At 36.6% G+C, this 18167-nt stretch overlaps 1 protein-coding gene across 8 annotated transcripts in view; it reads right to left on the bottom strand.

The window, feature by feature from the left end:
• Positions 1–18167, bottom strand: part of HERC1 (HECT and RLD domain containing E3 ubiquitin protein ligase family member 1) — a 191209-nt gene that overhangs the window by 38692 nt on the left and 134350 nt on the right. For 7 of the 8 annotated variants that reach the window (XM_039219818.1, XM_039219859.1, XM_039219851.1 and 4 more), the window contains 11 exons: positions 15360–15520; positions 9471–9587; positions 9034–9265; positions 8026–8150; positions 6867–7087; positions 5648–5916; positions 4851–4903; positions 3956–4156; positions 3187–3361; positions 929–1199; positions 579–792 (listed from right to left, as the gene is read on the bottom strand). In XM_039219818.1, the coding sequence (XP_039075749.1) occupies positions 579–792; positions 929–1199; positions 3187–3361; positions 3956–4156; positions 4851–4903; positions 5648–5916; positions 6867–7087; positions 8026–8150; positions 9034–9265; positions 9471–9587; positions 15360–15520 (2039 nt within the window). The remainder of the gene's footprint in view (positions 1–578; positions 793–928; positions 1200–3186; positions 3362–3955; positions 4157–4850; positions 4904–5647; positions 5917–6866; positions 7088–8025; positions 8151–9033; positions 9266–9470; positions 9588–15359; positions 15521–18167) is intronic. The other variant, XM_039219846.1, reaches the window with a different exon arrangement.

Genomic DNA, 18167 nt, shown 5'->3' with positions numbered 1-18167 from the left:
TGCAAATATACATTTATATACATCAATAGTCTTTGCTCTAAGTATACACAGACTGAGAATGCATCAGAAATAACTTGAAAGCCAGAGCAGAGGCAGCATGCCCTAAAGAGAAAGAGTTTGGCTTTTGCTGCTCAAAAGTCATCTTAACAGCCAGTCAAGGGGCTGGGCTGATAGATCCAAAAGCCCATCTATCTTGGCCAAATGGTCCTGATGAAGAGAAGAGTAAACAACAGTGATTAAGGAGTCCCTTCAAACTGTTATCGTATGACAAAAAAAAAAAACACACTAGTTTTACATAAGTTTTATTAAGCATACCTAACCGAGATTATTATCTATTGTGATTCAAACCATAATCTAATAGAATAATCAAACCAAGATTAATTTGGTACATTTTCTAGTTATCTATTTCCATGCACAATGAAAAAGGATCCAGGTCCTTTTCTTATGATCTGAACTTAAGAAATATACATGATGCTGTTATTTATCACTTACAACAACTCTAAAACATGTTTTAAAAAGCACGTATCAAATTGATTATAAGCCTGTATATTTAAAATGGTAAATGGTATGAAACTTACCTTTCTTTTCAACTTCAGACTTATCATAGTTAGGTCTTAGTTTGGCTCCCTTGTCTGCTAGTAATGCTACAAGGGCCTGAGTTACAACAAAGTTTGGGGAGGTTACAAGCTTATTCTCTTCAGCAATTCCTCGGAGAAAGCTGGGTAGAAACTTTCGCTGAATTGGATCATCGACTGTGGTTAGATTTACACCTGTTGCAGCAGAAATCAAGTTCTGAAGAGGCAATTGGAACAAACAGGTTTAATTTTTACATATAACTGTGGAACAAAAAGATTTCACCACAAAAGGCTTTTTAAGAATTGGTCAGAAATAAACAACACAACCAGAAAATCACTGAAAACTAGCTTACCTGTGTACACAACTGCACCAGGAGTTTGGCAGCACTAGGAGCGTTTGATGCCAGACATCCCACTGCTGTACTCAGATAGGCCAGGCAAGAGATGGGCTTACTGGCCTTGCTGTGCCCACCTCGTGCACGTTCCGAGGTGCTTGACATGGCAGAAGGGCTGGTGGAGAGGCCAGCTCTCCCTGCTGCGGCCAGGCACATTAATCGAACCAGTGTTCGGATATCTGTAAGCCCCAGAGATTCAAGGCCAGCAGCCAGGCTACAGCTGGACCCACTGCCAAGAAAGAAAAACACTTCAGATGGATAAAGAAAACAGATTTCTGAAGGGACCATCTGGAGCCCCACCTATCATCTAAAGTACCAATAACTAAAAGTCAAGCTGCAATATCACTAGTCATATGTATCCTAAGACAAGTCAAAAAATACTAAGCTGGAAATTCTTAAAATTTTAGCATTTTATTTTAATTTAATGAACTGGAAGTATAACTGAATTACTAAAGTATAATACGCAAGAAAGTTCACAAATTTTGAGTTTTCACAAATAGGACAATTCCACGTAATTATTTCCTGGATTAAGAAAAAGAACATAACCAACACCTCAGACCCCTGTTTGGGTTCTTCTCACTCATTAGGTCCTCAAAAGTAACTAATACCACTGGCTTTTTAAGTCATACATCACTTTTGCCTGTTTTGAACTTTATATAAATCAAATAAAGTCTGTAATCTTTTACGTCTAGCTTCTTCTGTTCTAAGACTCATCCATGTTGTTGTATTATAGCAGTGGATACTCATTTTCATTAAGATACTAATAAAATTTACCATAATTCACTTCTCCATATAGGTGATAATGAGGTGGTTTTCCAGCATGGGGCTATTATAAATAGCAGGGCCATGAAGTTCTTGCTTATGTCTTTGGGGGCACATACAGAAGCATTTCTTGAATATACACCCAGAAGTAGCTTTCTAGGTCACAGAGTATGTTAATATTCACCTTTGGTTGGTAGTACTGAACAGTTTTCCAAAGCAGCTGTACCAATTCACTTCCTTACTGGCAGTGTGTGAGAGTCCTAGGTGTTCCACATTCTCCTGCTCACATTTTCCCCCCTGTCTTTTCGATTTTAGCCATTCTAATAGGCGTGTATTTATATCTCATTGGATTTCTATTTTCATTTCTCTGAAGACTAATAAGGTTGAACACCTCATTTTCCATGTTCACTGGCCACCTGGAGATCCTCTTGTATTGTTTTCCATTTTGCCCATTTTCCTATGGGTTGTCTCTTTTTCTCACGGATTTATATGGATTCTTTACATATTCTGTTCGTTATATGCATTGTTCATATAAGTGGCTTGTTTTGTTTTTACTTTCTGACTTTTTACTTTCTGACTTAGAGTTCTTTTTTAATGTGGTTCAATTTCTCAATCTTTTTCTTGATGATGAAATACTTTTTGTGGCTCACTTAAGAAACCTTTGCCTATCCCAAGTCCGAGAATAAATTCTTCCTACCTTACAGAAATTACTGATTTATCTTTCACATTTAGATCTAAGAGCCACTTGGAAATATTTGTCTTATAGCATGAGGCTGGGGTTAGTGAAACAGCCCAGGTTATTGAAAAGACATGCTTTCCTCATTGTTCTGCAGTATAAACACTATCATAAATCAAACCATAAATCAAGTGTTTATCTGTATGCGTGGGTCAGTTTCTAAACTCTGTTCTTGTCCACTATCCAATATCAGGGTCTCATCTATTTTTGAATTTTTATCTCAGGGTCCTTCTGTCTTCACTGATTTACTTTTATATACTTCTGCTTAACCATTTCTTAAATGGATGTCTTTTAGGTATTCTTGGCTCTCTTCCTTTTTTGATATTACATTCCACAGTATGAACATGGCAGGAGTCTCCATGATGGAATCTACAGGTTCAAACAGCTACACAACTGGGTGAATTTTGAAGAAAATTCATTCAACCTTTCAATTTTATCCTGCATCATATGTATTGAAAGTTTTAGTTTCTCGTTTCAGATAATAAAAGTAAAAATGTCTGCACTTTACTCAGCTACTGTAATAGTGTTATTTTCTATCTAAAGAGAGCTAAGTATTTACTGACTGAATAACAATGATAACTATGTCTAACCTCTTTCATTTGACAGTAGATACTCAAGGCTCTAAAAATTCTATCTCACCCTCCCAAACAATACTAGACTCGTGTCTAATATATACCAGGAACTAACTTAGCATCACCTGACACAAGGTAAGTCTTACCTGACTGAGAGAAGAGACAGAGCTCTCATTACCATGGTTCTTGCCAGAAGAACCTGAGCAGCAGCAGTTACTCTCCTTAAAGCTACCACCCGGTCGTGAGGGTTTGCTAAGGCAGCAGCCTGCTCACCGAGAGTTATTCTTCCAGAGGAACTCTTTTCTACAGAGCCATGGCAACCTGAAAAACATATCCAGAGCACTGAAAAATATTCCCATTCTATGTTCTGAGGTGCAAGGGGACACAGCAACCTGATGTGTTTTGTTTATTTGGACTTTGTTACACAGAAAATTCCTTGGGAGAAAGGGATAGTTCTAAGGCAATAATCTATTATATATGTTTCTTAAACTTTTTTGGTTTTATTTATTTTGTTCATGTATCATTTCTACTGATATTAATGGATATAGAAAAGATATAGTTTTTAAAATATACTTTAAGTACACAGACAGGGCTGAGTCACCAATACTAATTCTTTACTTTGTATTCCCAATAGCAAAGTTACCCATACCCTTTCAGCCAAATAAAAAAAAGACTGCAAAATTGTTTTTAGTCAGTTCCAGGATTCCCCTATTTAAAAAAAAATCCTACTCATATTTTATAAATTTTCTTTTTATCACCTCAGAATTTCATAAAAACAAAAAATGAAAAATATTACAGTTCAAACAATTGGCCAAAGATACTCGATGGGGTGGAACAATGTATTATTATTTATCTAATCTAAGAAACAAATTAATAGACTCTATAAAATCAATACGAATTAGCATTTCAGTTTACCTATTTGCATCAGAGTCTCTTCCATACTGTTGGTAGCTGTTACCATTGCTACCGATGCTCCCAAGGGATCACTGTCAGGGAACTGAACTGGTTCTGGCACAATGCGTCGGTCGTTTAACCCAAGTGGTCCAGCAAGTAATTCAAATTCTTCTTCACCTGTTAGCTTTTCATCTTCATCAACATCTAACATGTCCCAGTCTTCTGGAATTTAAATATATAAATGTATGGTAGGTGAATATAAACATGACCTTACGTCTGCTGGCAACAGTTATTGTGAGAGATGTCTAAAATGCAGATGGACTGAAAGCCCAATGCCCACAAAATGAACTATGGCACCATCTCCCGATGACCCAACAAACTGCATTCCTAGGCATAGTGAGAGTCTAAGGAAAAGGGAGTCTGAGTAGTCAAACCCACTAAAAGGAACAGCAAATGTTACAGTTGGTAATGAAGGTTTCAACTAATAAAAGCTATTGTTACGGAGCCAACAAAGAATTCTTAATCCTATCCATAATCATTAGAGAATCAGTTATTTGAAGCAAATGAATGCTCCAGATAAATTCACGCTGTCATCAGTTTGTTACTTTTTACTTTCCTCAATTAGGATGGAAATTCAAAATGTACTCCATACTTTCCCTACTTTGAAAAAAATAAATGCCATGCGGAAATTAACATTCTGTGGTAAAGCTAGTATTTCAACCCAGGTCCTTTTCCTTTGATTTTTAAAACTAGGGCTATTGCTTTCAAACTACCTTGAGCTTTTTAGAGAAAGTTTTAAGTTAACATGTACTTAAATACCAACACATACACATAAAAGTAAATTTTAGTAACAGATGTTAAGCAGAAGGTATATATAAACATACATATAAAATAAAGAAGCTCTCAAAACAACTACCTTCATATACACTGTCCTGCTTGCCAATTAGATCTGGAGCTTGTCCCTTGTACCTGCACCAAACATGAAGAACATCGTATTTTTACAAAAAACAGTTAGTATCCCAAAATGCAAATTAAGTTATTAGAACATTTTTAAAGGTCATTAATAAAGCAACACAAAATAAAATATTTCATGTTATGGGCTAAGAAAAACTACCTCATGTAGGTACACACATGCTTGCAAAATCAATGACCATTTTACCAAATTACTGGGGAGACTTCTGGTTCACCTACAACAACTCTAGTCCAGACCAACTTAAAGATTTTAATAGTTGGCAATAAAGGCAAAAACCCTACTCACTACAGATTGTTATCAAGGATATAAAGAAGTAATATTTTCACAGAAGCTCATTTAATCTAAGTATATTTTTTATCACAAAAAGATCTTCTAATATTAAGATGTCAAACAAAACAGGATGAAAAACACAATGAAAAAAACTGACCATAAGCCTCTTAAAGGTTAAGGCAAGGGTCCTGCCTTAGAACCAGCCAACGAGTTGAAGGTTAATATAGTCAAACTCCAGTGAAAAACCTGCTGCCACGCCACTGTTCCTGGACTACAGGCTCCCAGCTCTGGCAAAACATGACTTCCTCAACCTCCTTGATCCTCTCTGTCCCCAATTCAGCAATCAGGACTTAGGGAAAGGTTAAGTGTAACTCGTTACATTAAAAAAAGCATTAACTCTCAGGTCTTGATGAGAGATACTTTATACGCTTCATTCAGAGGGTTTGGATAGCTACACAATTTCAAGGTACCTTTCAGAACTTGTTGTTTTGGATTTGGTCTTCAAGGCCAAGTACTTTTCCCTGCAGCTACCGCAGAGCAGGTAGTATGGATTTCCACTCCCGCATTCACCACCGAACCAGCCATCCACATAGGAGCCGTTGCTGCGATAGCCCTGGCGATTTGCACTGCGCCCGCAGCCTGGATGATTTCTCTTCATGTGCTGGTTGAAGCTGACGACACTGCACTCGCACAGTTCACACACCACCACTTCTTCCCTGTCTTCAGACTCACAAACATGCTGCACAAAATTTCATATCAAATCATTAGTCAATTTAACATTAAATTAAGAAGAGGTAAATAGATATTTATATGTTAAATTAATAACTCCATTGACACATGTTGGAACATTTGCAGATGTTCATTAATATTACATAACAAATTTTGTTCAAATCAGAATTTAGATCACATGACCTGAAGGTGTTCTTTGCTCTTTCTCAATCTGAAAAGTTATAATAAAAATAACTCACTATCCTACTGAGAAGAGTTAATAAAAATGACAATTAGCACTATCTCAAATGACTTTTGAAAAATCCCTCGAATAAAACTATTTTTCATTTGCTCCTGACAGGCACATCTATTATCTGAATTTCTAAGAAGTCGTTAAGATTCATTTGTCTTATTAACTTAATATAGTAGATGATGTTTTCTGTAGGATTCAGACCTGTGAAGTTTTCACGCTCCCCGCTATAAAAACATAATGCTAAACAATGAAAACATACAAACCCGCCATGTACCCTGCCCCTGGATGGAGACAGTTACAAGACCTAGGTGGCACTGGTTCTTAGAATGAGGCACTACAGTGATTAAATGGAACCTATGAAGGAGAAGAGCATGCATTCAGATAGCAAGGTACGCACAGCAGCCATGTCATATACCCCAGCAGAGCTGACTAGGGGCTGATGCCAGTTTTGTAATCTATGTTTGACACAACAAATATTAACACAATATGGCTCTATTCATCTAGTCGAGGGAAAGAAGCAATAAAATCACACAGAGAAAGCAAGAGAGACTTTTTCTTATTAGTTTGCAGGTATCCAAGTAACCTTAAGCATTAGAGCCCCAAACTTTAGGATGAAACCTAAGACTTTTCAGAGTGTTACAACTCTAGGCAAGGCTGTTATTAGTAAGCTGTATGAACAGGAGGGCAGGAAAATAAGGCAGAGCAGCCCCCGCTGCAATCACACACACCCAGGTAGGCCAATCCAGTACCTCTGGGATCCACATTCCCAGAATATCATTGTCACTGGTCAGGTCTTGTCCAAACATAGCTTCCATTGCTTCATCATCAAGATCAATTTCCAATTCCTCATCTAAATTAAAGTCATACAACGCCCCTGGGTCTTGCTGCAAAGATATTCCTTCTCTCCGACTTTGATTCCTGTGGGCCTGCACAGAGCGGTATAACCCCGCTCAGAACAAAACAAAAAAGGCATTTTATTTGCATGTATAAAGTAATTCTGAATATTTCGCCGGTTCTTAACTGCCTGGATTCCAGACCATAAACATAAAATTTTACCTATCACATGTGTTTCTTCTACAAACTGGGGTAATAGCACTCATACTTCACAGGGCTGTTATTATGTTTAAATAAGATAATCCATGTAAAATACTTCATAATGTAATATAGAAAAACACTCAATAAATGTGAGCTGTTATTATTCTTTTAGGGTTATTTAAAGAATCAGTCATTATATATTAAGTACACATCCTATATTTTCTAGTCCAGTCTCAACTTCTATTACTGTAAATTATTTAAAAAATTATTTGCTTTAATAGTTCAAATATCAAATGCTATTTTGACAAATCACACATCCTAGTTTTTAGCTTAGAAAATATGTTCCCTATAAATTACACTTCACATGTTAATCCTGGGAGCATTTATTAATGTAACAATGAAATTTACTTTTGCTTATCTAGGGCCCTACCTAGTAGTTTTGTCCTGAGGTCCAAAGAGTACATCAGAAAATCCAGTGCCTATTTTAGCACAATGGTCTTTAGCTCCTTCTTACTATTAATGTTACATTTTAAACATGCATCTTCACTTCTCAAAGTATAAACAGCTTGAGGACAGAGAGAGCATTTATGAAATACCTCAATATCTACAAGTAACCAGTACAGACTTCTGTGCCCAGAGAGAGCTTAAAAATAAACCTATGAATGTATGTTGTGATTTCAATGCAAAATTATGTAAATAGGAAGAAAACTGCAAATAGCTGCTCTGGTAATATGCAGGAACTAAGTACTTAGTATCATTAGTTCATCTTCTTTAATGCTGCTTTCACAATGACTTTAAAATATAAATAAACTGAATGACTTTTACCAACAGAAGGATGTAACATATAATTACCTGCTCTTGCTAGCAATGTGCGAGCAGCTAAATCGAACTTGTGCCTTCTTGTTACTGCTGAGCGACCCCTAGCTGGTGGTCCACTTCCAGAAGCTGCATTCTCTGTATGGTCCAAATTATCAGGGCTACAAGTGCAAATTTAAAAGCAACACAGATTTTTAAGAACCATCATAAATGGAAGGCACAGGCACAAACCTACTTATGGTGGTGTTTTTTCCTCCAAATATTACCAAGAATAAAATATATTTATGATAAAACTGAAACATAGCTTGTCCTTGGTAAAGCTCCTAAATTATAAATATGATATTGCCGTAAGCAGTAATTTTATCTAACTATCTTTCCTATTTTTATTTATTAAGCAGGCTCTACACCCAACGTAGAACTTGAACTCATGGTCCAGAGATCAAGAGTCATATACTCCACCAACCGAGCCAGTCAAGCGCCCTCATGTGATTTTGAACTATGCCAACAAGGGAATGATGCTTAATGCATGTTTAAATCCAAATGTGATCAAAGCTCTAAACTAAATTCTAAATGATTAAACACTTAAAATTTGAAATGAATGAGATTCCCTGTCTATGAGAAATATATTTCAAAATAAATTATTATATAAGACACAAGCCTTGGTAACCAAATGCTACAACTACAACAATTTCTAATATTAAAATGAACATTCTATATCACTTATAAAGGACACAGAATTATTTTATCAGAATGTTTACTTTATTTCAGAATAAACTTGTTTTAATTTTGTTTCCTCTTTTCAGTTTAATTTCATGTAAAAATTATTTCCTATTTCCAGGAAAACATCCATTCAAATCACAACTCGTCGTGTCATTTTTACCCTTCATAGAAACATAAACTTGTAAGGGAAACGTCCATCTTTTCATATACCTCTAGTTATCAGCTTTACACACCATTAAAAGCATCTATGAAGGGAAATAAATGGGACACTTGGAAGCACCATTTATAATGCATAAAACAGAAGTAAGGAAAGTGGAATCTCACCTTTCACTAAAGCCTTCTTCCATTTCAGCAGCATCAGCTGATGGTATGTCTCCTGGGGACTGCAAATAACAGGGATCATTTGACTTCCCACCACTGCCTAGGACAGCTGCTCCGTGCCTGGAGTCAGCTGTGCTGCCTGGCTGGGGCTCCTCCTCATCCTCGTGCCCAGGGTGCTCTATCATCCACATGGCAAGGACAGTGATGTTCTGGGCATCAGCCTCTCCTCGAGCACCTGAACAGGTGAAAAAAAAGTATGATATTGATTTGGGGCAACATAATTAATTATTCATGGTACCAATTTAAGAGTGTTTGCTATGATGCCACTGTAACTAAATCTGCTATTAAAAAGTTTTATGGTCTCTTAAAAAATGTTATCACCCTCAATAATATCAGGCTTCTCCTATCTGCATATACTGATACATAAAAACTTATCCTACCTGTGGCTTCCATGGCTTTGGCAATCTGCCGGAGAGAGAACCCCATTTCCAGCAAGGGTACTGCAATTGCTGGAGGAGGAGGAGAAGTTGAAAGTCTGCTGCTTGGGTCTGACAAGGCTGAGACAAAAGAAAGAGAATAAAGACCTAAATACCAGTATATTCCATGAGTAAAAAGTGTTCTTATAGTAACTGTAAGTCCCCAACTTCCTAATACCATCTACATTTACTGAAATTTTATTCTATTAAGAATTCACTAAATGTGTAACTAAACATGATTTTGTTATAGCTTTTTTTTTGTTTTAATATTTTTATTTATTTCCAGGAGAGAGAGAGAGACAGCGTGAGCAGGGGAGGGTCAGAGAGAGGGGGAGACACAGACTCTGAAACAGGCTCCAGGCTCTGAGCTGGCAGTCAGCACAGAGCCCGACGTGGGGCTCGAACCCACGAACCGCGAGATCATGACCTAAGCGAAAGTCGGACGCTTAACCGACTAAGCCACCCAGGCGCCCCTGTTATAGCTTTTTAAGGGTTTTCATAAAGCGAACATGAAATAAAGCTGCCAGAAAAAAATGTTAAATGTTTTCTTACTTTGAAATAGTTTCTGACTTACAAAAAAATTTCAAACTTAACAAAAATTTGCAAGCATAGTACAAAATTATTATTATACCCCTGAACCACTGGAGAGTAAGCAGCAGACATGATGCTTCAACTCCCCTGAATACTCTAATATATTAACTCCTACAAATAAAATACAAATAAAGACACTGTCTTGCATAACACAGCATCAAAGCCAGGAAATTAACAATGTTAACATCTATCTAATCCAGATCCCATTCTAGTTTCACCAGAAGTTCTGATAATGTTCTTTACAGCAAAGGATCTAATGAAGGATCATCAGCCTTGCATTTAGTTTTCATATCTCTTAGTCTCCTTCAATCACTTTGATACTTTGAAGATTACAGGCCAGTTATACGATAGGAAGTCCCTCAATCTGGTTTATCTGATGTTTCTTCATGTGTTTGTGGCAGGAATACCACAAAACTGATTCTGCCTTCTTTCTCATTGCATTCTACTAGATGGTACATGATTTCAACGTGTCCTATTACTGGTGACGCTAACTTTGATTCCTTGAGTTAAGCTGGTATCTACCAGTTAATCTCCTTATTAACTAAAAATGGTACTCTTTTTTTTTCTCTCTTTGTAATAAATATTTGTTAGGAGGAACTATATGTAAATATCCCATTCCTCGTCAAAGTTAGACTCACCAGCATCCATTAATGTTTACTGGCTGAATTATTTATTATGATGATGATGATGGTGGACAAATGAGGATTTTCTAATTCCATCATTGCTTTCAGATTTATCAGTCTCCTTTCTCCATCAGTATAGATTTTTACTGTATTTGTGGGTTACTGTATGTTACTATAACTATGATTATATATTTTGATGTCCCAAACATTCCAGATTTGGCTAGTAGATGCCCTTTCAGTCTGGTTTCCTTGAGGGATGTGCCCTTGATTCTCTGAGCACTTTATCACTTTCTGGCACAAGATATTCTAGGCTCATCTCATACATAACCCTGAAAGCAGCCATTTCTACCAGGAAATAGGGTTCCCTTTTAGTAGAGAATGGTATTTAGAAGACAGGATCTTGGCACTAGGTACGTTTATTGCTACTAAGGCATCACTTGCTCCTAGGTCCTCTCAATGGACAGTGCTGATAGAAGCCCTGTGCCCCATTTAATGGTTTTTGAATTGAATTAGGAAGGGAAAAAGAAGGGGGAGGGAAATGACAACGCTCATTTTTGCTTAAAAAATGTGACTACTCCTACAGTGGTAATAGTCCTGATACATCTGATGGACTTCTGCTTCTAGCCATGATGGAGTAACAGAGACTGGATTTACCCTCACCTTAACAACTAAAAGAACAGATAGAATATATCAAATGATGGTCTGTAGACAACAGATAGCAGGCATGGTAGGACAGTGACCTCTGAGAGGAGGAAATCAAATGAGGCGAGGTATACAATTGCCTCAGCGTATTTCCTGGAGAGAATTTCCAAGCTGCAGTTCAGGGAGGGCAAGTTCAAGCTAAACTGAGCAGCATCTTTGAAGTGAGGGTAAAAAAGTAGAGAATTCAAGGTGGCTAGCATTCACAAGGTAGAACACCAGAAAGGAGAAAGCTATATGGAAAGAAGAGAGCTGCACAAAAAGCGAAATTCAGAAATGTACAGAGGGTCTTTCTCATTACCTCAAGTCTTCAGCTGGTATTAATACAGCAACTATCCAGAAGTGGAGAAAGAATTACCAAAAAGTAGCAGGCAGAGCAATCCTTGGGGCTCATACAGGGTTGGGAAAAATTTGTGTTACCACAAGCCAGAAGGAAAAAACTACGATACACAAGACACTGGATAGAATACTAAGAAAGGTATTGGTTCAGTGGTAGTGAAAAATTCAGTCAACCTAAAAGGCTGTTCTGGCCCCTCCTGACAAAGCTTAAAAGGAAGACTTTGAAAGAATCAAATTATTTCCAAGTAACTTAATGGTACCTTATAACAAAGCTAAAGTATATTTAAATAAATACAAACTATCCAGCACCCAACAAGGTAAAATTCACAATGTCTGGTAACCAATATAAAATTACCAAACATTCAAAAAAATTTTCAAAATGAGTAGAAAAATTAGTCAACAGAAACAGACCTAGAAATTAGGTAAGTGATAAGTAGAAAATGATATTTAAACAGGTATAAAGTTGATGCTCATTATTTAAGGATTCCATATTGGCAAATTCATCTACTCATTAAAGTTATTTTGTAACTCCCAAATCCATACTTGTGGTGCTTTCACAGTCATTTACATGCACACAGTGACAAAAACATTTCAGTCTCCTGACACACTGGTTCCTAGCTGAGGTAGAACAGGTGATGCTTACAGTCTTATTTGAGTTCTGAGACTGTAAAAAGGTCTCCTTTTCATGGTCTATTTAGGATCATGTGTTTTGCAGTTTTGTGCCTTTTGCTGATGACTTCACTATTTAAAATGGCCACAAAGCACAAGGCTGAAATGCTGCTAGTGTATTTTTTTTAAGTTTATTTATTTATTTTGAGAGAAAGAGTATATGTATACAAGCTGGAAAGAGCAGAGAGATCGGGAGAGAATCTCAAGGAGGCTCCACAAGTGTCAGCGCAGAGCCCAATGCAGGGCTCAATCTCATGAACTGTGAGATCATTACCTGAGCTGAAATCAAGAGTCAGAGGCTTAAACAAATGAGCCACCCAGGACCCCCTTCTAGTGTTTCTAAGTCCAAGAAGGCTATGATATGCCTTATGGAGAAAATTTATGTGTCAGATAAATTTCATTCAGGCATGAGTCATAGTGCTCTTGGCCATGAGATCAATGCTAATGAATCAATAATATATATTAAATATAATATCTTTAAATAGAAACACACATAAAACAAGATTATATATTTGACAAAATGTGACCAGAAATTCAGAGACACCTACCCTTATATCTCCCTTAGGGGCAATGGTTCAGTTTTCACTAATTTAGCTTTCACAGTGACTTTATAGAACATAACTATCCTAACAGTGAGAATTGACTGTTATTCCATGCATTTGATAAAGCAGAGAAAAGATTAATAAGCATGTTAAAGACATGGAAGATTGTCTTTACAATGTCTGAATGGAAAAGTACTAGATGGGATTAAGAGCAAATTAGATTCTGCAGGAGAAAAGATTAATGACCAGAAGATACAACAATAAAAACTATAAGAAATGGAAACAGACATTAAATGATAAAAAAATAATAAATAAAGATATGAAAAAAATTAAAGCATTAGTGAGCTGTGGGATGACTTCAAGTGGCCTTGTACATACATAACTACAGACACTGAAATGAAGATACAGGACAGAAATAAATCTGAAAAATAAGAGATTAAAAATTTCCAAATTTAATGACAACTATAAATCTACAGATCAGAGAAGTTCATAAACCCCAAGCACAAGAAAACTACATAAGAGCAGGTCATAATAAACTTGCTTAAACTTAGTGATAAAACAGAAAAATCTTAAAAACAGCCAGAAAAAAAGGCATATTATACCAAGAATAGAATGACAGAAAACTGATCTTGCAAGCCAGAAGACAACAGAGGATCTTAAAGCACTAAAGGAAAAGAAACTGTCAATCTAGAATTTTATACCCAGAGAAAATATTTTTCAAAAATGAAGGTGAAATATACTCTTTTAGATATAGAAGAGCCAAAAGTATTCATCACTAGCAGATCATTACAAGAAATGTTAAAGAGAAAGCAGAAGGAAATGACATCATATGGCAATCTGGATCTATGTAAAGAAATAAAGAACCCAAGACCTGGTAAATATGTGGGTAAATATGAAATACATACTTTAGATTTCAAATTTCTTGAAAAGACAATTGGCTGCTTATAACAAAAATAATAACAATGTATTATGGGGCTTTATAACCTATGTATATATTAGATGTATAATAAAAGTACAAAGACAGAAAGGGGAAATATATACCACTGTTAGAATTTTTAATATATATGAAGTGGTATAACTTTACTTGAAAGTAGCCTGTGATCATTAAAAATGTATAAATAGACCTGAAAATAATCTCTAAAAATACACATATAGCTGATAAACTAACAAAGGAGGTAAAATGAATATAAAATACTAACTTAATCCAAAGAAGGTAGAAACAGAGAAAAAAGAAAAAAGAACAGATGATTTGAACAGAAAGATGGTAAATTTAAATACAATCATACCAATTATCACATTAAATATAAACAGTCTACGCACACGATTTACAAGATAGAGAATACCAGGTTTGAGTAAAAAAGCAAGACCCCAATGATAGCTGCCTTTACAAAGCCCATTTTAAATATAAAAACACAAAAGTTAAAGGTAAAATGATAAGAAACCACATACCATCCTAACACCAATGTATTTATACTAGATAAAGCAAATTTAAGGGCAAAGAAAATTACCAGGGATAAAGATGTCATTTTGTAATGATAAAGAGGTAATTTATTAAGAAGACATAAGAATCCTAAATATTCATGAACCTAAAGAGAGTTTTAAAAGATAGAAAACAAAAACTGATAAAAGAAAGGAGAAATAAACAAATCCACAACTACAGGCAGAAATTTCAACACTACTCTATCAATAATTGATACAGTAAGTAGACCAAATACTGATATTTACTGGTACTTCTTTATCAGTAAAGATAAAGAAGACTTGTATAAAACAATCAACCACCTTGACAGACCAAACATTTACAGAACACTCTACTCAACAACAGCATAACACACATTTTTTCCAAGTGCACACAGAATATTTACCAAAACAGACCATACTCTGGGCCATAAAATAAGTCTCAATAAATTTAAAAGAATTCATATTATACAAGATACATTATCTGATAACAATGAAATTAAATTAGAAATCAGTAAGAAAAAGACATCTAGAAAATTCCTAAACATTTGGAAACAAAATAGCATACTTCTAAATGTCCCAAGTTGTCAAAGAAGATATCTATGGTAAATTAGTACTTTAAACAGAATGAAAATGGAAACACAGCATTCCACAATGTGTAGATTGTAACAAAAGCAATGCTTAAGGGAAATTCACAGCACTAAAAATGCCTGTAATAGAAAATAAGAAGGGTCTAATATGACTAATGTACAGTATACTATTTCTCTCTGAACTAGTCATAGTTGAATCTACAGCTTCAAAATAGAGAACGCAATTTAGTTTGACAGGGCAGATCAATACTGTCTACCCAAAAAAGACAATGCCCACATTATGAAGGCCCACACATCAGGAATGACAAGAGGATTGGGTGTCACAGTGCATGACAGCACACGCACCTGTGCGGTTAGCTGGCCTTGTTGACTGGGAATCAGGAGAAGTTAAGCTTTGCCTCCTTCCTACTTCATCAGAAGGAGAGGTTGGTAACGATGATATTGGAGGAGTCTGTGCACGACGTGTGGGAAGTACAGTGGTAGTTGGGTAACTAGAGAACATTTGCCTTTAAGAAAACAACAATGGTGGTTAGCATAAAAATCCAATATACATCACAGTCTTCTTATAGAAGAATATTTAAGCTGGAAAACTATAAGTTAGCTATGGTTTGATGGGGGGAGGGGAGAAAGACTCCCAACAATTTTAATAATCATTATCACACAGAATACATTTACTATGAAAGTAATAGTATGTTATCATTGCTTTGGCAAAATGCCAAAAACATAGCAGGTGAGGGGAATGAAGCAATTAATAGATTTTTTTTAATTCCTGCTTTTATGGAGCTTTCCTTCTACTATAAGAAGATGATACGGTTATTTTGATACGTATACAGTAGCTAAAGAATAAGGACTTTTAATATAGCTAAGTTACAGTTACTTCAAATATAAATTTACTAGCTAGCCATGAAATTATTCACATGTATCCAAAGTAATAGTCTACAGGTAAGTTATGGAAAGAAAAGATATTTCCCAGTCACCTAACAACTGAAAACTAGCATACGAATAGTGTGCCAGCCATATAGAGGGGGAAAGGTATAAGAGAGGCAGCCCCCTCAGGCTGAGAAGGCAGACATTGGTTTAAGAATAAAGTCCAGGAGGGGCGCCTGGGTGGCTTAGTCGGTTAAGCGTCCGACTTTCGCTTAGGTCATGATCTCGCGGTTTGTGGGTTCGAGCCCCGAGTCGGGCTCTGTGCTGACTGCCAGCTCAGAGCCTGGAGCCTATTTTGGAGTCTGTGTCTCCCTCTCTTTCTGACCCTCCCCTGCTCACGCTGTCTCTCTCTCTCCTAGAAATAAATAAAATATTAAAAAAAAAAAAAAAAAAAAGAATAAAGTCCAGGAAGACCCTCACCGACGCTCTACTCTTTAGATTTGTCCAACAAAATAACAACTTTTTAAGCATCAAAAAATACTGTCTACCCAAATAACTGATACAATGATATTCACATAGGGGGCAGTTATTCCTGATTTTTCTGGTGTTAAATGATGTTTAGTCAGGCAGAGACAACAGCAGCTCTAATACAGTCCCAGTCAACAGCAGGCAAACAAAGACTTAGAAGAATGGAGGCCTGTGAGAGCAAGGGAATATTGTTTTACCAGTGAATTCCATGGCTACACTGCACAGCTTAGAAGGCAACAAGGATTAAAAACCATGTTAGAGGGGCGCCTGGGTGGCTCAGTTGGTTAAGTGTCCGGTTTCGGCTCAGGTCATGATCTCACAGTTCGTGTGTTCAAGCCCCGCATCGGGTTCTGTGCTGACACCTCAGAGCCTGGAGCCTGTTTCAGATTCTGTGTCTCCCTCTCTCTCTGCCCCTCCTGCACTCATGCTCTGTCTCTCTCTGTCTCAAAATTAAATAAAAAACCAAAATAATAAAAAATAAAAACCATGTTAGAATATCCTATCATTCTTCTTTTCCTCCTTTCTTGAAAAGAAGCACCTCCTGGAACTGTTACTCAAGTGAGAGAGCTAGGATGTGTGAGGACTGCACAATGGTAGCTGCTAGGAGTAGTGCTCCTCCTGCCTAAGACCAGAGCAGAAACTCAGTGTGTGAACTGAAGACCACTGCATTAGGTGTCCGACTTGCTCAGGTCATGATCTCTCAATTCATGAGTTCAAGCCCCGTATCGGGCTCTCTGCTGTCAGCGCAGAGCCCACTTTGGATCATCTGTGGCCCTCTCTCGGCTCCCCTCTCGCTTACACACACATGTGCACTCTCTTCTCACTCAAAAATAAACATTAAAAAAAAAAAAATCACTGGGGAACCTTAATTCAAACGCAAATTGTGCTCCACCAGACCTACTGAGTGAGACTTACAGGGGGACACATTACAGCCCCAGAGCCTTAAAAAGCCTCCCAGGTGGCTCCTGTGGACACCAAAAATTGAGAAGCATTATAGTAATAGCGCTCTTCTACTCTCTAGAGGTCAGTCTACACACTGGGAATAATAATAACCTGTCAATTATGGGAAGAGGGAAAGGAGGAAGAAAAAAGGGAGACTAACCATTCTACTGTTCTTTATTTCACTTAAGCCCTAGTTAAGGGAGCTCACACAATAGTCCCTCCCTAACGATTTTCTCTCAAAAGTTTTCATTTTGTCTATATACCTGGCAAACTGAAACAAAAAGAAAACTGAAACATTATTTGGAATTTATAAACCTACTAAAACAGAGTTCACTGAAGAAGTATCATAAGACAGGCTCTTTCATTTGAAAAGTAGACTTGTATGATCTTATAGTAAGAATGAAAGTATAATTAAGAAATTATGCTTAAAAGTGAAATAACCTGAAAAAATTATTTTCATGGAAGTGACTTTCATCTTGAGGCTCTAATAGTCACTAAAAGCATTTACTTTTTGAAGAAAAAAAATACTCAAAAGCTTAGCTGAAAAAAAGAAAAGATAATTATAAGGAGACAGACTCCTAGAGTATGTGATTATCAGTGGCAAGAGTGAGAAATCCAGACCACCCAAGTGGCTGTGAAACTTTGTGCAAGTTATTAAACTTCTGGGGGGCATTCCCAACTTTAGCAAAATGGGTTTGGCTCTATGATCTCTTAGGTTCCTCCTAGCTCTGGATGCCTTTAGCTGGGCACATTCTTCATTAAGAGAATGATCATGTATTCAGAATCCTAGGCATCAACATGGCAGATGTTAAAGGT

Source organism: Hyaena hyaena, unplaced genomic scaffold, assembly GCF_003009895.1.
Source record: "Hyaena hyaena isolate Hyena2069 unplaced genomic scaffold, ASM300989v1 scaffold_15, whole genome shotgun sequence".
Lineage (NCBI taxonomy): Eukaryota > Metazoa > Chordata > Mammalia > Carnivora > Hyaenidae > Hyaena > Hyaena hyaena.
This window is presented reverse-complemented; position numbering and strand designations above follow the sequence as displayed.